The 17,520-nt window shown below is 39.7% G+C and overlaps 1 protein-coding gene and 1 long non-coding RNA gene across 4 annotated transcripts in view; one reads left to right on the top strand and one right to left on the bottom strand.

The window, feature by feature from the left end:
• The window catches only part of ATP8B1 (ATPase phospholipid transporting 8B1), a 110,555-nt gene that overhangs the window by 80,766 nt on the left and 12,269 nt on the right, over nucleotides 1-17,520 (top strand). For all 3 annotated transcript variants that reach the window (XM_082354983.1, XM_082354984.1, XM_082354985.1), the window contains exons 13-21: nucleotides 1,068-1,276; nucleotides 2,625-2,668; nucleotides 3,306-3,462; nucleotides 9,081-9,269; nucleotides 11,021-11,133; nucleotides 12,761-12,925; nucleotides 13,664-13,775; nucleotides 14,784-14,859; nucleotides 16,991-17,123. In XM_082354983.1, coding sequence (XP_082211109.1) covers nucleotides 1,068-1,276; nucleotides 2,625-2,668; nucleotides 3,306-3,462; nucleotides 9,081-9,269; nucleotides 11,021-11,133; nucleotides 12,761-12,925; nucleotides 13,664-13,775; nucleotides 14,784-14,859; nucleotides 16,991-17,123 — 1,198 coding nt within the window. The remainder of the gene's footprint in view (nucleotides 1-1,067; nucleotides 1,277-2,624; nucleotides 2,669-3,305; nucleotides 3,463-9,080; nucleotides 9,270-11,020; nucleotides 11,134-12,760; nucleotides 12,926-13,663; nucleotides 13,776-14,783; nucleotides 14,860-16,990; nucleotides 17,124-17,520) is intronic.
• Nucleotides 7,405-17,520, bottom strand: part of LOC309611090 — a 63,701-nt gene continuing 53,585 nt past the window's right edge. Inside the window, exon 3 of the long non-coding RNA XR_014234321.1 lies at nucleotides 7,405-8,441. This is a non-coding gene — a long non-coding RNA (uncharacterized lncRNA). The remainder of the gene's footprint in view (nucleotides 8,442-17,520) is intronic.

Here is a 17,520-nt window from a genome sequence, read left to right on the forward strand (position 1 = left end):
ATATACTGTGTGTTTACCGGTTTATTTATTTGTCCATCTCCATTAGAAGGTAACCTCCTTGAGAGCAGGGTTTTTGTCTCTTTTGTTTACTGATGTGTCCCCTGTACCTAGGATGGTGTGTGGTACATAGTAGGCACTCAGGAAATACATAAGGGAGGAGAGAAGGAGGGAGTTATTTTTCCATCTGTTTAGCTTATTATAGACACATCCTTTGCCCACTTAACAGTTGCTGGATGTGTAAGCACCTTTCTTAAATAGTTGAGATAGATTTAATCAGTTATAGTTTTTAAATGGAAATGATCCTTTTAGAATATCGTATTTAGGACATTCTGTAACCTTATAAGAATTTAGGACTATATATAAAATGGATAAATGACAAGGACCTACTGTTTAGCACTGGGAACTATATTCAGTATCTTGTAATAACCTATAATGGAAAAGAATCTGAAAAAGAATATGTAAATATAGGTACATATTCCTCAAAAAATATATATACATCACTGAATCACTTTGCTGTATACCTGAAACTAACACAACATACTTCAATTAAAAAATGGTTAAAAAAAACAATTTAGGAAAAAACCATGCTTTAGGGGTTATTTGCCAAAAGCCCTTTGTCCTACTTGAGAGTACACAGGGGTGTATAACCTAGTGGACCCTCACTCCCTTTGTCCTCCAGTTGAGGGCAAAGGTGAACATGCCTTTCCAGTTGTCTCTGAGTGCGATGGGGAATGAGAGAAAAGAGTAGAAGCTGTCACATTGTGGGGTGCCCCCTGCAGTGTTACCATGTCACCCGTGTGGGCAGCATGTTCTGAATGTGGGGTGCCGTGGCCAGATGTGCTCAGGAGTGAGTAGGAAATCACATTGAGAGGACGCTTTGACCCTGAAGCTGGAGAAAGATGTGTTTGGTCAGGAGAACCCAGAGACTGGGCACATGGGTCACTGCAGGGCTTGTCTCTTTGTAGCAATAGATAAGCAGCTCGCTCCTGGCACAAAGTTAGGACAAGATCCACTGCCTGCCACTCATATCTGAGAGCTCGATCAAAAGTAATCTTTTGTCTTCCTAGCGTGGAAGTGATTCGTCTTGGACAGAGTTACTTCATCAACTGGGACCTGCAGATGTACTATCCTGAGAAAGACACGCCCGCGAAGGCAAGAACCACCACGCTGAATGAGCAGCTCGGGCAGATCCATTACATCTTCTCTGACAAGACAGGGACGCTCACACAGAACATCATGACCTTTAAAAAATGCTGCATCAACGGGCAAATTTACGGTGAGTGGAAGCTGTTAGTTACTCAGTCCCTGGGCATGTGTGGCCAGAGGCTGCCTTCCCAGAGTGGCTCCCCTCCCAGTTCAGAGCCCTGGTGGTTATTCTGATGATGTATCTGCAGCAGCGTCACTGGTGGTGTTGGGATCACACGTGTGGGGAGGTCAGGAGTCAGAAATAGGTACACATTCCCCACAAATTTAACTTGCCATGTGACCCAGCAATTCTGCTCCTGGGTGCGCACCCCAAATGAACCAAAAGCAGGGACTCGAGCAATATGTGCACACCCATGTTCGTAGCAGCATTATTCACAATGGTGAAGGTTTAGAAGGAACCTAAGTGTCCATCAGTGGATGAATGGATAAAGAAAATGTGGTATATACACACAATGGGATATTATTCAGCCTTAAAAATGAAGGAGATTCTGACACTTGCTATGACATGGATGAACCTTGAGGTCATTCTGCTAAGTGAAATAAGCCAGGCACAAAAGGACACATATTGTATGATTCCACTTATTTGAGGTACTTAGAGGAGTCAAATTCATAGAGACAGAGAGTAGAATGGTGGTTGCCAGGGGCTGAGGAGAGAAGGGAATGAGGAGTTAGTGTTTAATGAGTACAGAGTTTCAATTTTACCAGATGAAAGAGCCATGGAGATGGATGGTGTTGATGGCTGCACAGCTGTGTGATTGGACTTAGTGCTGCTGAACTGTTCACTCAAAAATAGTTGAGATGGTAAATTGTATGTTATGTGTATCTCACCGCAATTATATTTTAAAATTTGATTTCCATTTGATATTCTGAAATGTGCTATAGATTTATAAAAATAACAAGGCTAATGCTGTATTCAAATAGGGTGCTCTAACTTTTAAATAAAAACGATATAATTCTTTTAAAAGCTGTAAGCATAACATCATATGCTTTCCACTTGGAGGAAACTTTGTGCTGTGTATGGTACTTTCCCAGAACATCAGTGAGGAAGGTGGGATGCTGAGGGCTTGAGGAAGGGGTTCTCCTCTGCGTGCTGGTGGTTCCTTCTGAGCTGGGGGAGGGCGGGGGTAAAGCACTTCATAGGACGTGATTCTGGCCCCAGAGGAGATTGCAGTGTAGAGGGACACAATTTGCCAGTATTTGAACCTCTAGACCAGAAGCCAGCAAACTTTTTCTGTAAAGAGCCAGATAGGAAATATTTTAGCCTTTGCCGGCCACATATGGTCTGTATCAAATATCTTCTTTGTTATGCTTTGTTTGTTTTTTTACAACTCTTGAAAAACCATTCTTAATTTGAGGGCTGTCCAGAAACAGGCTTCGAGACCCATTGACTCAATTTGTTTTGTCCTGTTTGTTCACAGGAGACCATCGGGATGCTTCTCAGAACAGTCATAGCAAAATAGAGGTGAGTCCTTTCACCTAGGACATCTCTTGGGTTATGTATGAGTTTCCTGGGCTGTAACAAACTACCATAAAATGGGTGGCTTAGAGCAACAATAATGTATTCCCTCACAGCTCTGGAGGCTAAAAGTTTGAAATTAAGGTGTCAGTAGGGCCACGTTCCCTCTGGAGACTCTAGGGCAGAATCCTTGCTTGCCTTTTCCTAGGTTCTGGTGGTTGCCTGCAATCCTTGACATTCCTTGGCTTGCAGACTCAACACTCAGAAGTCTGCCTGTGTCATCACATGGCCTTCTGCCTGTGCCCAGATTTCCCTCCTTTTATAGAGATATCAGTCATTGGATTAGGGCCCCCGAATCCAGTATACCCTAATTTTGATTACATCTACCAAGACCTTATTTCCAAAGAAGGTCCTATTCCCAGGTACCAGGGGTTAGGGCAACATATCTTTTTGGGTGGACACAATTCAACTCACAACAAGCTGTGTTAAGACAGACGTGAGCCTCTTGACACTTCAGAACGTGTTAAAATCCTAAGGTGATACTTGCATGAAGACACGGCTTCTGAGAAAAGTTCCTATCATTTGTGAAGCCCAAGTTGTTTGTTTTAAATCACAGTGACTTTTCCTCCTCTGCTTCTTTCAGCCAGTGGATTTTAGCTGGAATATGTATTCTGATGGGAAGCTTGTATTTTATGACCATTATCTCATCGAGCAAATCCAGTTGGGGAAGGAGCCGGAAGTGCAACAGTTCTTCTTCCTGCTGGCGGTGTGCCACACGGTCATGGTGGACAGGCTCGACGGTGAGTGTGGCTCTCGCATCTTGGACACTGGGGACCAGTTTTTTTTAGTTTACGGGGAACTCGTGCTTGGGACTCAAATGCACATAAAGAGTTGTATGAACTAGAGGTGTTACAATTAGGTTTCAATTATGATATTTTATACCCCAGAGAAGTGCATGGCTTATATGGCATACTCCAGGGAGGCTTGCCTTCTAGATCCTGGGTTCTATTTCCCATAGGTAATTCTTTGCCAGAGATATCCTGCAAAAGGCATTTCTGATATAAGGTTTCTTCTTCCTAGAAAATGATTGGTCTGTTTACCCAGAGGGCCAGCTGACAAAACAGTTAGACCAGGTCGCCTGAGTCCTTTTTTTTTTCCCCCCTCTGGGGAAAAGAAGTGAATGGATAGCATTGCAACTGTCTTAAAGTCCTTCTCCCAGGGATCCTGTCACATATTTCAGAGAACCCAAATACCCTCAAAGTAAATGACTTCTGAAAATTCCCATCTCAACCTGGTGAGATTTAAACTTTAGAATCACAGGGTCATATGAATTATGATGGTATATCACGTAAAGTTTCAAATGACTGCAGTCTGAATCCACACAGCATATTGCAAATTATCACTAAATTAACTCAAAGTACAAATATAACAAGGTGTATACATATTTCCTATAATAATAAATATTACTGTCCAAAGGAAAAATAAAAAAAGAGTTGTGTGCATGACAAGTTTGTCGAATCTCCACCCAAACGATGACTATCTGTGGGCCCCTTCCACTAGATGGTATACGAGCCAACAACCCATGAAACAGGCTCCTGGCCTCCGGAAATATACATCTCCTTCACAGTTCTAGCTCCAGATGTGTTTATCACTTTGGAATTGAAATCTTATCAGTAAAAAAAATGATTGACTCTTGCATTATAACAGAAGAATAAAAATCTTCTATCTGATTACTTAATATTTATGAAGAGTCAAACCTTATCTGGATGATAAGTGGACTTTAAACTTGGACAGTCTTTACTACAAAATAATTTCAGAGAAAACTTATTTTTTACATTCAGATACGTTTGGGGTTTGAAATAATAGCAGCCAAAAGCCTAGGCCTCCTGAAGGTGCCTTTTTCATTTGAAGGAGCATAATTCATGTGTATTTGCATGGGTACAAGCAAGCTGACTTGTAGATTCATCTGAAGAATTCTTTTTTTATTAGATTAACCTTTTTTTAAAAAGATTGAAGTATAGTTGATTTATAGTGTTGTGTTAATTTCTGCTATACAGCAAAGTGATTCAGTTATACATGTAGGTACATTCTTTTTCCTATTATTTTCCATTATGGTTTATCACAGTATATTAAATACAGTTTCCTATGCTATACAGTAGGACCTTGTTGTTTATCCATTCTATACAATAGTTTGCATCTGCTAATCCCAAACTCCCACTGCATTCCTCCCCCACCCTCCCTCTCCCTTGGCAACCACAAGTCTGTTCTCTCTGTTTGTGAGTCTGTTTCTGTTTCATAGATAAGTTCATTTGTGTCATATTTTAGATTCCACAGATAAGTGATATCACATGATATTTGTCATTCTTTCTGACTTCACTGAGTATGACAATCTCTAGGTCCATCCATGTTGCTGCAAATGGCATTATTTCATTCTTTTTTATGGCTGAGTAATATTCCATTGTGTATATATACCACATCTTCTATTCATCTGTCGATGGACATTTAGGTTGTTTCCAAGTCTGCAGCATTCTTAAATGCAGCTTGTGCTAGCTTTCTTACAGCAAATTTGTCCAGTATTAATGAAAGCTAGGTATTTTGTCACCTATGGACACAATGATACATTATATAGATACACATGTGCATTCTGGAGAGAGCAAAAGGTGCCCTTTTGTCATATGCATTCTCCACTTTAATCAGCCCAGCATACAAACGAATGTCCTTTTCTGTCCTTCCACTCCACCATGCTGGTGTGCCTCTGCTCTTGCGCTCTCATTTTCCCTCTTTTACAAGAATAGTAGAGATTGGCTTATCTTTTATTATGCGTAACATCAACAGTGAGAGGTGAGAATCTTGTCATGTATGCTCAGCAGACGGTTTGTGTGGCCCAAGTGTTGAGTACATGGAGGGCACATGGAGGCTGAGTGTGGAGAAGCTGCATTGGTTTTTCTGTTGCTCTGTAGTGGATCACCACAAGTCAGTGGCTTAAATCACCCATTCATTAGCTCACAGTTCTTTAGGTCAGAAGTCTGGGCACATGGCATGACTGAGTTCTCTGCTAAGAATCTCCCTAGAATCAAGGTCAGGCCACGTTGTCAACTGGAGATCAGCATCCTCCTGCAAGCTGAGAGCAGGATTCAGTTCTCTGTGGTTGTAGGACTGAGGTCTCCATTTCCTTGCTGGCTGTCAGCTGGGGCTGCTTTCTGCTCCCAGGGCCTCCCTCCTTCCTTGCCACATGTTTCCCCCTGTCTTCGAAGCCAGCAGTGGAGAATCTCCCTTCCATCAAACCCCTTTCATGTTTCAAATCTCTCTCCCCAGGAAGAGCCCTGTCCCTTTTGAGGACTGACCCAGTTAGGTTGGGAACACCCAGATAATCTCCTTATCTTAAGGTCAACCCCGATCTAGACCTGAATTATATCAATAAAACCCCTTCCCAGCAGTACCTCGGTTAGAGTTTGCTTGAGTCACTGGGAGAAAGTGTATGTGTACACGGGGTGGGGGAGACACACCTTGGGGCCATCGCAGCCTCCTGCCTCCTGCAGAGTCCATGGGAGAGAAGAGTTCGAAAGGCTTGGAGGCATTTTCTTTACCTGAAGCCCTTTAAGTTGGGATGCACCATGAGATTATGATTAGAGAGCTGAGTTTTAGGAGTTTGGAGCCGGGACACACGAGATGGGTGAGGAAACTGAGGACCTGGGTTAGCGTGGAGTCTTTGGGAAGGATGAGAAAGTAACAAATGGGGGGGGGGTGGATAGTCAATCTGAGACGTAACTTGTTTCAAGACTGGTGACTAGAAGATTATCAGCCAGATGAAGCTATGGAATCAGGATAATGAGAGATGGAGTTTGTTGTTTCAGCATCTTTTTTATTTGCATCAGTTCCGTGATCCACAAATTAGTCTGTAAAAGAAAAGAAAGTCTCTTTGGTTGTGTCTGAGCGTGTGGTAAATAAAGAGTTTTCTTCAGAAGAGGTTTCAGGAGGTTAATTTTTAGTCCAGGTTTCCTCCTGCAAACATAAAGTTGGAGTTTGGACCAGGTCTCTAAAGTTCCTCCTGTCTCTTAGTCTGCAATTCTGTGATTCCATTACTAGAACAAAATGGAAGGATTTTCTTTCAGTGATAAAAATATCAGTGTTCTCTCCAGATATGATTGTCTTACTCATGGGAACTTTACCACCTTTTATCATTTTGTTCCTTTTTTTTCTGTTGGAAATAAGTTTGCTTTCAGTATGATGCAATATATCCCTGCCAGTGAAACTTGCTGAAGGGAGGGGACTGTGTTCGCACTGCTGCTTGTTTAGCTCTGGTTAAATATTTTACCCTCTGGCATCTGTGTGTGTTTGTAGAATGGCTAGATTTAGCAAGTACATTCATAACTTCTGGTGTATGACTTTCTGGGTGAACGGATGGAAAGAGACCAACCTAACTGTCATCTTTAATTACTATTTGGGAGTGATTAATATTGATTTAGAGTGAACCACCTGAGCATGTATGTGAAGGGAGTAGGGTAGGGACGGGGCGTTTAGTTCTACCTACAGCTGCGCACCCTGGGGCATCCGCCCCCTCCCCATAGACGGATGGGGTAAAGAGCTGCCCATCCATCTATGGGTACATCCTGATCATACCATGGTGGAAAACGAAATGCCTTTTCCTGTGGAAATTCATCTGACTATAGAAATACTTTTCATTCTACTTTGAGATGGAAGAACTAAGAGTAGAAAAATAGAAACTCTTGGATAGGCGGAGCTTTTTTTTTTTTTAATTTTTTACTGAGGTACAACATGTGTACAGAGACAAGCATATAGCTCGTTTTCACAGGTTGAATACTGCCTTGTCGTGAGTACCTAGATTTTTACAAACAGAACATTATCCATCCCCTAGACATCCCTTTTGTGTTCCCTTTCAGTCACTGCCCCTCCAGGGGTGACTACTGTCCTGACTTGGAATAGTGTGGGTTAGCTTTGTCTGTTTTGCGGTTCGTGTAAATGGAATTATGTGGTATGTACTTGGTGTCTGGCTTCTCCACTCAACATTGTGAGATTTACTCCTATTGTTGCAATTTAGTTGTGAAATAAAGGCAGTTTCCCATATATAACTTTCAAATATCAAGATATTGAACAGATTGATACATTTTGAGACTTTTTTAAATTATGAGAATATAGCTAAGGTGAAGAAAGCACACTCTTCTAGAGGGAAGATAACCTGGTACACCCTTTTAGAAAAGCAGTGAGTAAAATATATGGCAACAGGTTTAAAAATTATCAATATTCTTTACCCCAGTATTTTCACAACTAGGAAGCTATCCTTAGAAAATAGTCAGAAAAACCTTTATACACATACAAAATGCTTATTACAATGTTTTTTATTATTCATTTATTTATTTTAAACTTTTTTAGTGGTTTGAGAGAAGGCCATTTTTTTGTTTGTTTGTTTGTTTATTTATTTATTTATGGCTGTGTTGGGTCTTGGTTGCTGCACGCGGGCTTTCTCTAGTTGTGGTGAGCGGGGGCCCCTCCTCGCAGTGGTGCGCAGGCTTCTCATTGCGGTGGCTTCTCTTGTTGCGGAGCACGGGCTCTAGGTGCGTGGGCTTCAGCAGTTGTGGCACGCAGACTCAGTAGTTGTGGCACGCGGGCTTAGTTGCTCCGTGGCATGTGGGATCTTCCCAGACCAGAGATCGAACCCGTGTCTCCTGCACTGGCAGGCAGATTCCCAACCACTGCACCACCAGGGAAGTCCACAATGTTATTTTTTAGAGTAAAAAAATTGGGGGAAGGAACTAAGTGCCTGTAATAGGAAAATGGTCACATGTTACATTCACAGGTTACATTCCTTAAAATAATACATAGATTTTTTAAAGCTATGATAACATGCTCAAAATACAATGTTAAAATAATCAGGATGTAAATGTATATTTAGCATGATGGAAACTATTACAGAAATAGGCATTTCCAAAAGGACTGGAAGAAATGGTAACAGAATGTCAATAGTGTTGTTTTTCCTCTGGATGGTGGGATTATGAGATATTTTTCCCCCTATTCTTGGCCAGATTTTTTTTTTTTTTTTACTTCTAGTTTATATCACTGTTTATGATTAGAAATAAAAGTTTACCTTTTAAAAACTTGAAAATTAATGTTGGCATACTCCTTAAAAATCAATGACTTGTTTTCTTGAGGCTGTTTTGGGCTTTGCAATACAGTTGGTCCTCTGTGCCCACAGATGCGGAACACCAGCTGTATCTGCTGTAGTCTGCCATTTTATAAGGGACTAGAGCATCCATAGAATTTGCCTGCGGGTGCTCCTGGAATCAGTCCCCTGCGGGTACCGAGGGGTAACCATACATCCTCACCCAGCACGTGAACTGCACGGTGAACCCTTGGTGGTGAGCTCAGCTTTTCTGGTTTTCTCTCCTGCTTCGCTTGCTAGGTCAGCTCAACTACCAGGCGGCCTCTCCTGACGAAGGTGCTCTGGTAAGCGCCGCCAGGAACTTCGGTTTTGCCTTCCTCACCAGGACCCAGAACACAATCACCATCAGTGAGTTGGGCACTGAGAGGACCTACAATGTTCTCGCCATTTTAGACTTCAACAGTGACCGGAAGCGAATGTCTATAATTGGTAGGTCTCCCTCAGGGTATGTCTGTAAATGGCTCATTGAGATGCTGCCTTTCACACATTTTATTTAGCGACACCAGGATAAAATAGGCAGTGAATGAACCCCTTGGCTCCCGGAGGATTTCCGCAGGCTTGTCCAAACTAGTGTTTTCTTTCTTCATTCTACACCATGTCCATCACTCAAAGGGACAAATGCAGTAGATCTGAATCTTGCAGATGTTGGTGTTATCTTCAGAGATGTGGGCTGCCAGCTGTGGAATCTGGGTGGCAGCATCGTGGGTGGTAGACCCACAACATGAGCTTTTATATCGTGAGTCGCTCTGAGCACTTCTGCTGGAGGCTTGAGGGACATCAGGGAAGGGAGAGTGTAGCAGGAGAGGAGTTCTGAGAAAAGCGAGGCTGTGCTTATGAATCAAAATCATACCTCCAGCCCAGGCAGCCAAGTGGAGACAATGATCACTTCATAATGTAACTTAAAATGTTTTAAGTTCATATTTTGAAATAATTTCAAACTTACAGAAAAATTGCAAGAACACTTGAAAGAACTCTTGTATTTTCTTCCATATCCACCATTGTTAGCACTGGTCACAAATTCTTTGTCATTATCATTTACAAGTTCTTGTTTTCTCAACCATTTGAGAGTCAATTGCAGATCTCATGCCCCTTTCCCCCAAATACTTAAGTAGGTATTTCCTAAGATCGGGAACCTTCACTTATTTTTATATACAGTACACTGATCAGACTCAGAAAATTTAACATTACAGTATTATCATCTGTACAGAACGTTTTCGAATTTTACCAGGAATTCTCTTTCTGATTCAGGACCCCACCTAATATTCCACATTGCATTCGGTGATCGTTACTCTGGTCTCCTTTATTCTAGAAGAGTTCCACAACCTGTTTTTGATCTTTCCTACGCTGACATTTTTGAAAAGCCCAGGCCTGTTATTTTGTCAAGAGTCCCTCAGTTTGGGTTTGTCTGATGTTCCCTCATGATTAGATTCAGATGACGCACTGTTGGCAGGAAGGGTACATAGATCGGTGCCGTGTCTTTCCCAGCATATCACATCAGAAGGCCTGTGATTGCTGGTCACATCAGCTTGGATCACTGGGTTAAGTGATATCTATAAGCTTTTCCACCATGAGATTGACTTTTTCACCAAAAAGATATATAGGTTTAACTGCCTCCTGAACTCTGATTAGGCTCATTTTACTGAGTGCTTTCTGTGTACCCAGCACTGATCTGGGCTGATTATCCTGCCTGGCATCTACCTTAGGGAACTTAAAATCTAGTTACTGCTGAGACACATAATACAATTAAATTACTGCAGAGATCAAAAAAGCCAAGAAAATGGTCACAAGGAGCGTGTTTTGGTCCCAGTATTAAAGGCAGTAAGTGTTGTGGGTTTATAGGTAAGAAAGATTCCCACTGGCTGGCATGGACAAAAAAGGCTCTGTGGAAGAAGCTAGCACATAGTAGGGAGTCAGTGAATATTTGCTGGAAGAATAAGCAAGGCTATGGAAAACTGAGCTGACTGAAGGAATCTTTTCATTTTTATTTCACTATTACATTCTATGTAGATAGTGGCTTACCAATGTTGTTGAGAGCAACATTTTTCTCGGTACATTGCTGATTTTAAACTAATTATGAATGTTTAGCACTGTAACACTTCAAATTAACTTTATGAATGTACTTTTCTTTTAAGACATCAAACATTAACTTTACTATTTGCTTTTCCTTCCCTTGCTACTAGTAAGAACCCCAGAAGGCAATATCAGGCTTTATTGTAAAGGTGCTGACACTGTAATTTATGAACGGTTACATCAAATGAATCCTATGAAACAAGAGACACAGGATGCCCTGGATGTAAGTCTCACTTCCACTCTTTATGCCACAGATTCCAAACTTATTTTCTGGTACTATTCCTTAAGCTGGAAGGAGAGCTGTGTGTTAACTGTTGACCTTTCTATTGTCTTGGTGTAGTTGAGTGGAAAGAGCACCAAAGTAGGAATATGTTCTGTCCCTGACGCTGACTTCCTAGGAAATGACCTTGCTACCTCTTCCCAGCACCCAGGTCAGCAGTATCTACAGGACTGATCCAGGAGAAAGACTGGTCTTTCTTCTGGTGAACTCGAGCAAGCTACATAACCGTCCTATGCTGTAGTCGCCAGGAATTCCAACATCCTAGTGTACAGTGAAGGAAAGAAAGCATTCATGTGTGACAGGGCATGACAAAGCAGTGCACTGGATAATCAAGTTCTGATATCTTTGTCAGAGAATCAGTTTGGTCTTCATTACTTCAAACTTGCTACTTTAGGGGACTATGTACTTGCTCCAGTGATACTGCAATTATTCAGAATGCTTCTGGAAATTTCTCTGTTAGAATTGCCTACCAACCCTTATATTGTTTTGCTTATATATAATGATGGCAATGAAGTATGGAGCATATTTGTCAGATCTGGTGTCCCAGTTCTGCCTCTTTACTTGTTTTGTGCCCTCTGGGGGGAAATGGTTGATGTCTCAGATGAATCACTAATTGCCCGTGTGGAAGAGGAAGGGGATAATTCCTACCATGGAGGGTTGTTGCAAAGCCTCGTGGATGAAAAGCATCTTGCACAGCCCCTAGCACTTTAGTAGGTGCTTAATAAAGGGTTTTTTTCTTCCCTTCACTTGACGGGTCTGAGTTTGGGGGCCAAAGGTCCTTCAGAAAGAAGCCTGATGAATATGATGTTTAGTAAGTGGGGTCACATTTTAAGGTTGTACATGTTACTGAAGCAGTTACACTGGATAATTTCTCATGAGGAGATGAACAAGGGCAGTCTAATCAAATACACGCAGAACCTTGCAAAGAGTCTTTGACAACAGACCCTCAGTTGGGTGAACCAGTTCTGCCATTTTGGGCTAGACAAGATGTGATTGTGAAGTAATGGAACATTTTTACTGGTTCATATTTAAGCTATTTAAAATGGCTTAAATCTGTTCACCATGATTAAATTTTCCAGACTCTTTCATTAAAATGTTTTATCTCAGCTTTAACAGTGGCTCATGTATTTCAGAATTGGTTTGAGGGAATAATGCTTGGTTGAGAGTTCATAGTTGATTGGACTTGTAACAGTTTGTAGAAAAATTATAAAGGTGTCAGGTCTGGTTTACAAAATCATTATACCCCAAGGCAGCTTTGTTGGTCTGTTATTTTCTTAATTAAGAGAAAAAGGGTTTTTTTAATTCTTATGACTTGATTTAGAAGAAAGGTATGCTTTTCCCTTGAACTAACTTGGGAACTACGAATATATACCTAAGATATTGAGAATACTTAGAAAAACAAAGTATTTGTTTAATCTCCTCTATGGAATGTATGTGTACAGAATCCATCTTTCACAGTCTTTTAAAATTCTCTTATTGTATTATTTCAAAGTAAGATTTCAAACTTGATCTTGAATTACATAAAATTAACTATTCTTTGGGTGAATGGATTGTCTTTTAAATTAAACAGATCTTTGCAAGTGAGACTCTTAGAACCCTGTGCCTTTGCTATAAGGAAATTGAAGAAAAAGAATATGAAGAATGGAATAAAAAGTTTATGGCTGCAAGTATAGCCTCAACCAACCGGGATGAAGCTCTGGATAAAGTATATGAGGAGATTGAAAAAGACTTAATTGTGAGTTTTAACCTTTGTAACTTTTTCCTTGATATTCCAAACAGAATTGGAAATTTTATTAAGTTTTATTAGTTTTGATCTCATGCTTGATAGATAAGTCCAACTTCAGTATTTGAAATTGGTACAGTGGAACTAGGTCACTTGAATTTCTTTTGTTCAGCAAGCAAAATAGGAGTTGCCATTAGGAGAAACCAAATGACAGAAAACACTGAGATTCTATTATTTTTATATCACTTATTAAAATTCATTATGATTTTTATACAGTAACAAGCCAGCATATACTTATTACATTGTGAGAATTGCTGAGATGATTTATATTTTGCAAAATCTTGAAATGAGAAAACATACCATTTGTTAAAGAGACTTCTTAAAGTTTAATACTTACTCCCTTTAGAGTTTATATTAAAAGGAAATGTTCAGTGAATAGTTAGTATTGACTTTTAGCAAGAGAAATTGGCTTGTGTCCGTGTAAAGTAGTATACACACAATGAAAGTATATTTTTATTGTCTTTGATTTGTATTTTTGTCTTGGTGAATTACTTTAAGAAAAAAGTTTTTGGCTGTTTGGTTTTTGATGAGTATGACACACGACAACCTTCCCAATTAATGCTGGCCAGTGGCCCCAATGGAGCACCAACTGGGGTGTATTTAGTCCTTCTTTTTACAGTTTGGCAAACTGCAATTACAGAACATTTTTTGGCTTATTTGCTAATGCCTTTCTTTTAATGTACATTTCAGCTGTTGGGAGCAACAGCTATTGAAGACAAGCTACAAGATGGAGTCCCAGAAACCATTTCAAAACTTGCAAAAGCTGACATTAAGATCTGGGTGCTTACTGGAGACAAAAAGGGTAATTTAGTTTGCAGAGAAGCATATCTGTTAATTCAGAAATATTCATAGCTCCTGTTTCCCTTGCTCAAGGTGACCTCAAACTTTCCATCCTGTACAAACACTGTCTGTTTCTTTGGGACAGAAACTCTTTCCCTAAGAAATTCTTCTCTGTTATTCCAGCCCATCCTGACCGCATCCTTCCCGAAGCTCCCTCAGTAGCAGAGTTTACTCCTTGAAACTGAGCTCTTTGTCGTGTCTTCCTGATTGTGTTTAGTCTTCTCTCTCCCACCAGACGTGGGCTGCTATACTGGGCTGCTACACTCTGGTCCCTTCTGTCCTCCCCAGCACTTTGCCACCTGTTGGGCATAGAGTAGAACAGTACAAAATATTGAACAACAACTTTTGTTTTCTTGCCCCTTTTACTGCTTGAAAATTATAATGAAAATTTTATACCCAAGGGAAGATTTTCAGTTTTAAATTTAGAGCTCAACAAGTTATTTGTATTGATTCTTTACTTCAGAAGCCTCCCATGGGAAACTAGATCATTTCTCTTACTCTGATTGACATTGTTGATGGGTTACACACTTTGATAAGCTAAGGGATTAAGTCCTGACCTTAAACAAATAATGGTGGTGGAAGAGGGGAAAAAATCTCCAGTAGGAGCCCCATGTGAGGGCTTATGGAAATGGTTAGCCTTCTCCCACATAACAGAATGATTTAAACCACATGAACTAAATGTGTTCAGTATTTCAATCAACACTGATTTATTAAATAACCGGTTTATGTATTTGATATATATAGCACATTTTATGATTGAAAACACCTCAACCAGACTTTGACTTATTACATTTACTTTATTACAGAGAAAGGGATTTTTTTCTTTATGTGATTTCTAGACATTGCTACAGAAAAACAACATATTTGATTGACTCTGGTTATTTCATTAATTGAAAAAATATCATTACTAAAGTCCATTATTAAATTCATCAGTAGGAATGACATTTGACTTATTTTTTTTCTGTTGTAGAAACTGCTGAAAATATAGGATTTGCCTGTGAACTTCTTACTGAAGATACCACTATCTGCTATGGGGAAGATATCAGGTGAGTAAAGGGCCTGCAGTATGAGAATATGTCACGTCTCATTTTTATAAAAGCAAGACTAGACCCAGTAGACACAGCAGATACAGAGAAATGGGAGCTAGAATGTGTCAGTTGGGACAGTTTCCTCAAGTTTAAATGAAGCAAGGAAACAACAGGCAGCTCCAATTTACCATGGTTCGACCTTATGTTGTAGGAAAACCTGGGGCCTTGTTTGCCCTTTCAGGGGCCGTTTTTCTGTATTCCTTGGAAGCCCTCAGTGCTTGTCTGCTGAAAAAGGAAGTGGGCTTGAGACACCACTATTTAGTATGAATTATATACATATTTTTTTCTCTTCCAGCCTTTAGTGATTTGTCTTGATCACTCCTTATTTTCAACTTGAGAAAATGAGAATGAGAATGAAATGAAAATTAATGAATGAAAATGAGAATTAATGTGGAAAGTGAATAATAAATACCTAATCTTCTAGTGCAATGGTTTTCAATTGGGGTAGGGGAGGTGGGGACTTTGCCTTCCGGGGAACATTTGGCAATGTCTGGAGACATTTCTGACCGTCACAGTGGGGAAGGAGGGGGCTGCTCCCGGCTTCCAGTGGGTAGAGGCCAGGGATGCTGCTAAACATCCTACGATACAATAGACACCCACATGCAACGAGGAATTAATTGGCCCAAGACGTCAATAGTGCCAAGGTTGAGAAAGCTCTTCTTAAAGGTGAAGAATAAAGCCTCTATGTGTGTAATGAGGAAAACGCTGGCTGAGAGTTCAGAGTCCTGAGTCCTCATTGCAGTTTTCCCATCAACTCGTTGCAGGCAAATCACGTTATCTCTCTCGGGCTTGATTTCCTTATTTGTAACATGAAGAGATTGGATATTTACAGTCCCTTTTACTCCAAAATTCCACGACTCATTTTTCTATCACATGAGTGAGTTATATGTGGTCTGCTCAATAATTTGTTGATATAAAGCACTGAGAATATCTCAAAAGCAGACATAACTTTATGTGGAAATAAGTTTTTTTCTGCCCAACAGTGGTCACTGTTTGTAATACACTAGGGTTCACCCCTGTGTATTATCATTCAGATCAAGATTGCCCTCCTTCTGTTGCTTGTGAACACATTTTCAGCTGTATCTTCCTTTAGCTGCCTTTGGCAAATAATGAAGTACCATGAACATGGTGCCTCCATGGTGGAGGAGTCAAGACTTAGTAAGATTATATGCCACTTAATTAAGCAAAGGACTTGAATAGACATTTCTCCAAAGAGGACATACAAATGGTCAATAAACATAAGAAATAATGCCCAACATCACTTAGCATTAGAGAAATACAAATTAAAACCACAATTTCACCTCACACGGATGGCTACTATTTGAAAAACACAGAAAATAACAAGTCTGGGCAAGTATGTGGAAAAATTTGAACCCTGTGCACTGTTGGTGGGAATATAAAATGGTGCAGCCACTATGGAAAACAGTATGGTGGTACCTCAAAAAAATTAAAAATAGAATTACCATATGATCCAGCAATCCCACTTCTGGATATATATCCAAAAGAATTAAAAGCAGGGACTTGAATAGATATTTGTCCACCCATGTCCATAGCAGCATTATTCATAATAGCCAAGAAGTGGAAGCAACCCAAGTGTCCACTGACAGATGAATGGATAAACAGAATGTGGTATATCCATACAATGGAATATTATTCACCCTTAAAAAGGAATAAAATTCTGACATATGCTACAACATGAATAAACCTTGAGAACAGTGAAATAAGACAGTATTAAGTGAAATAAGCCAATCACAAAAAGACACATATGATTCCATTATATGAGTTACCTAGAGTCATCAAATTCATAGAAAGCAGACTGGTGATTACCAGGAGCTGGGGGGAGGGGAGAAATGGGGAGTTGTTACTTAATAGGTATAGAGTTTCATTTTAAAAGATGAAAAAGTTCTGGAGATTGGCGATATGAATATACTTACTACTACTGAACTGTATACTCAGAAATAGTTAAGATGATAAATTTTATGTTATGTGTTTTTTACCACAATTTTTAAAAGATTATATGTCAAAATTATCTCACAGTCAAGGGCCTGTTCGTGGTCTTGTATTTTAAACACTTAAATTTTTCCCCCAGTGCTCTTCTTCATACAAGGATGGAAAACCAGAGGAACAGAAGTGGAGTCTATGCAAGATTTGTACCCCAAGTACACGAACCTTTTTTTCCACCTGGTGGAAACCGTGCCTTAATAATCACTGGTTCTTGGTTGGTATGTATCATTAGTGTCTCTCCCTTTGGCTCAAACTAAAGCAGGTCATTCTGGACCAATTTTAGATGGTTTGTCATATTAATTACCAACCTAAAAATCTCTTAGCCTATAAATAAAGTGCAATTTCCCAAGTCTGAGAGTTAATATTATATGATATCTATAATAATATGATACAAACTGGTGGCAGTGCTTATTACTAGTTTATCAACTAACTAGTTGATAATTAATTTAAATTTTAATTTTCTTCTTTGTATATTTTAAATTTTTCTATATTTTTATAGTAAATATTTTATAATCAGAATATCAATGATATAACCCAAGAATTATCCTTCAGATGATTAAAGTCTTGGGAATGGTACTTTTTTTTTTTAAATAAATTTACTTATTTATTTATTTT

This window comes from Balaenoptera borealis (assembly GCF_965194805.1).
Source record: "Balaenoptera borealis genome assembly, chromosome: 14".
NCBI lineage: Eukaryota > Metazoa > Chordata > Mammalia > Artiodactyla > Balaenopteridae > Balaenoptera > Balaenoptera borealis.